Source organism: Dendroctonus ponderosae, unplaced genomic scaffold (assembly GCF_020466585.1).
Source record: "Dendroctonus ponderosae isolate FM_Combo_2020 unplaced genomic scaffold, Dpon_F_20191213v2 Dpon_F_20191213_1193, whole genome shotgun sequence".
In the NCBI taxonomy this organism is placed as follows: Eukaryota; Metazoa; Arthropoda; class Insecta; order Coleoptera; family Curculionidae; genus Dendroctonus; species Dendroctonus ponderosae.
Window position 1 is genome coordinate 841 of NW_026017309.1, and position 2,060 is coordinate 2,900.

General features: G+C 46.4%; 1 protein-coding gene across 1 annotated transcript; it reads left to right on the forward strand.

The window, feature by feature from the left end:
* Nucleotides 1–743: 743 nt before the first annotated feature.
* On the forward strand, nt 744–1,671 carry LOC125503063 (RNA-binding protein fusilli-like; the record flags this gene model as incomplete). The annotated part of the gene is given in 3 exon segments (XM_048662801.1): nt 744–1,014; nt 1,078–1,293; nt 1,348–1,671. Coding segments are annotated over 3 exon segments (564 nt in total). The 3' UTR covers nt 1,657–1,671.
* Between the last annotated feature and the right edge of the window lie 389 nt (nt 1,672–2,060).

Sequence of the window (2,060 nt, forward strand, 5' to 3'; positions counted from 1 at the left end):
AAAAAATCCACCGGTTTCTATTCTATGCATGCCGAAAAGATGATTTTAGGCAAATTCCTTCACCCAGTTGGGAGAAAATCGCAAAAAACCATCATTTCGTCCTCATTTGCGCGCACTTCCACTAGTAATAGTCCGGGCGAATAGKWCGAAAASAAACTTTTTGTTYCAAAMTTTTGAMSACTTCCAAATCCCMTTCTWTTTAATCTTTTGACATTTTTAGAGCCAAAAACTAACCTTAAAAGCAGAAGTTTGCGTTTTTTCCACATCCCCACAAGAGCGRTAACGGACATATTATCAGTTCTTGAGTTRGTTGGGGGTTTGAWRATTTTTGGTTTTTTTCAAAATCGCGTTTTTGGGGTTCTCTCGAAAACCGTTCYTGGTGTGATTTTGAAAAATCGTCTCCGAGTAKCGTTTGATTGAGCGGACATTTTATCAAGAGTGCAATTTTTCGATTAGAGGCCTCGTCGTTGAGAAAAAAWTTWWAATGTGAAATTCCCGACTATTGAATTTCAATCCTCAAAAAAATTATTCTAGTGAAAAATCCGTCGGTTTCCACTCTACTCATGAGGAACATTTCAGGCAAACCCCTGCACGTTTCGAAAAAATCGCGAAAATCSCTCARTTCGTCCTCAATTGACAGTGAGAACAGTCCCTATGCGCCTGTTAAAGCATCCCGAAGTATGTGCGCGCATTCGCCATTGTCCAGATAGAACTTAATTTCACTTTGTTGTGTTTTGTGACAGAGGCGGCGTAGCACTGTGCCTATCAAACTTGGGGCGACGCAACGGAGAGGCTCTGGTACGGTTCGTATCACAAGAGCACCGCGATATCGCACTCAAACGTCACAAGCACCACATCGGCCCGCGCTACATCGAAGTTTACCGAGCCAGCGGCGAGGACTTTTTATCAGTGGCCGGTGGAAGCAGCTGCGAAGCCCTGGCGTTCCTCAGCCGAGGCGCAGCAGTCATAGTGCGCATGCGAGGCTTGCCCTATGACTGCTCTGCGCAGCAAGTGGTAAGTCACTAAGACCAGCTAAGACCTCTTGCCAGTCAAGTTAATATGTCTGTTGTTTTGCAGCTGGATTTTTTCGCCGCCGGCGAAAACCCATGCAATGTGATGGATGGAGTGGAAGGCGTGCTGTTCGTTCGCAGACCGGATGGAAGAGCCACCGGCGACGCTTTTGTGCTTTTTGCCGAGGAAGAGGATGCGCCGAGCGCGCTCTCCAAGCACCGTGAGGTGATCGGCTCGCGATACATCGAGCTGTTCCGGTCAACGACAGCCGAAGTGCAACAGGTACCCTCAACACGCTTCTCCCTCTAGCTTTGGTAACGCCGCATCTTTACGCAGGTGCTGAATAGGTCGATGATGATTGAGGCGGCGCCCCCTCAACTGCCTCCAATCCCGATTCCCAATTATCCGCTACTGCCGCAACATGTTATCACCTCTGGCACACGGAAGGACTGCATCCGTCTGCGCGGTCTGCCCTATGAGGCGCAGGTGGAGCATATTCTGGACTTTCTGGGCGATTATGCGAAAAACATCGTGTACCAGGGGGTGCACATGGTCTACAATGCGCAGGTGAGTTTTCTCGGTTTCGTGCGCTTAAAGCGCGTTGACTCCAACGGCTCGCCTCAAGCGCCACCCGAGATGCGATAAAGTCTTGGAACACTTGAAGAATGAAACCAAGTCGCACTCCTTCTAGTCTTTTCCTGCATAGACAAAACTGTTGTCACTTTTTAAACTATAGAAATAGCTAAAGAACTGTTGAGCAGCTTGAGTGTCGCTAAACCATTGATGAACTAGATTTAATGCGTCAGCGCAGGCTCTTAGCGTGCAATTGGGCGTTTTCACTTTTTTTTGTTGATGTTGATATATATAAAGTAGTTATGGCAAACATTGCAGTGATATAATTTTTGTTGCAACAAAAATCTATAATAATTTTAAAGCGAATTTAAATTCAAATCAGATATTTTCCGCCCAAAACGCCGCATCCGAATCGTCGGTTGCCTATCCCGATTGTGACGTAGCAGGTCATATCAACAAAGCGATCTTTCATATAT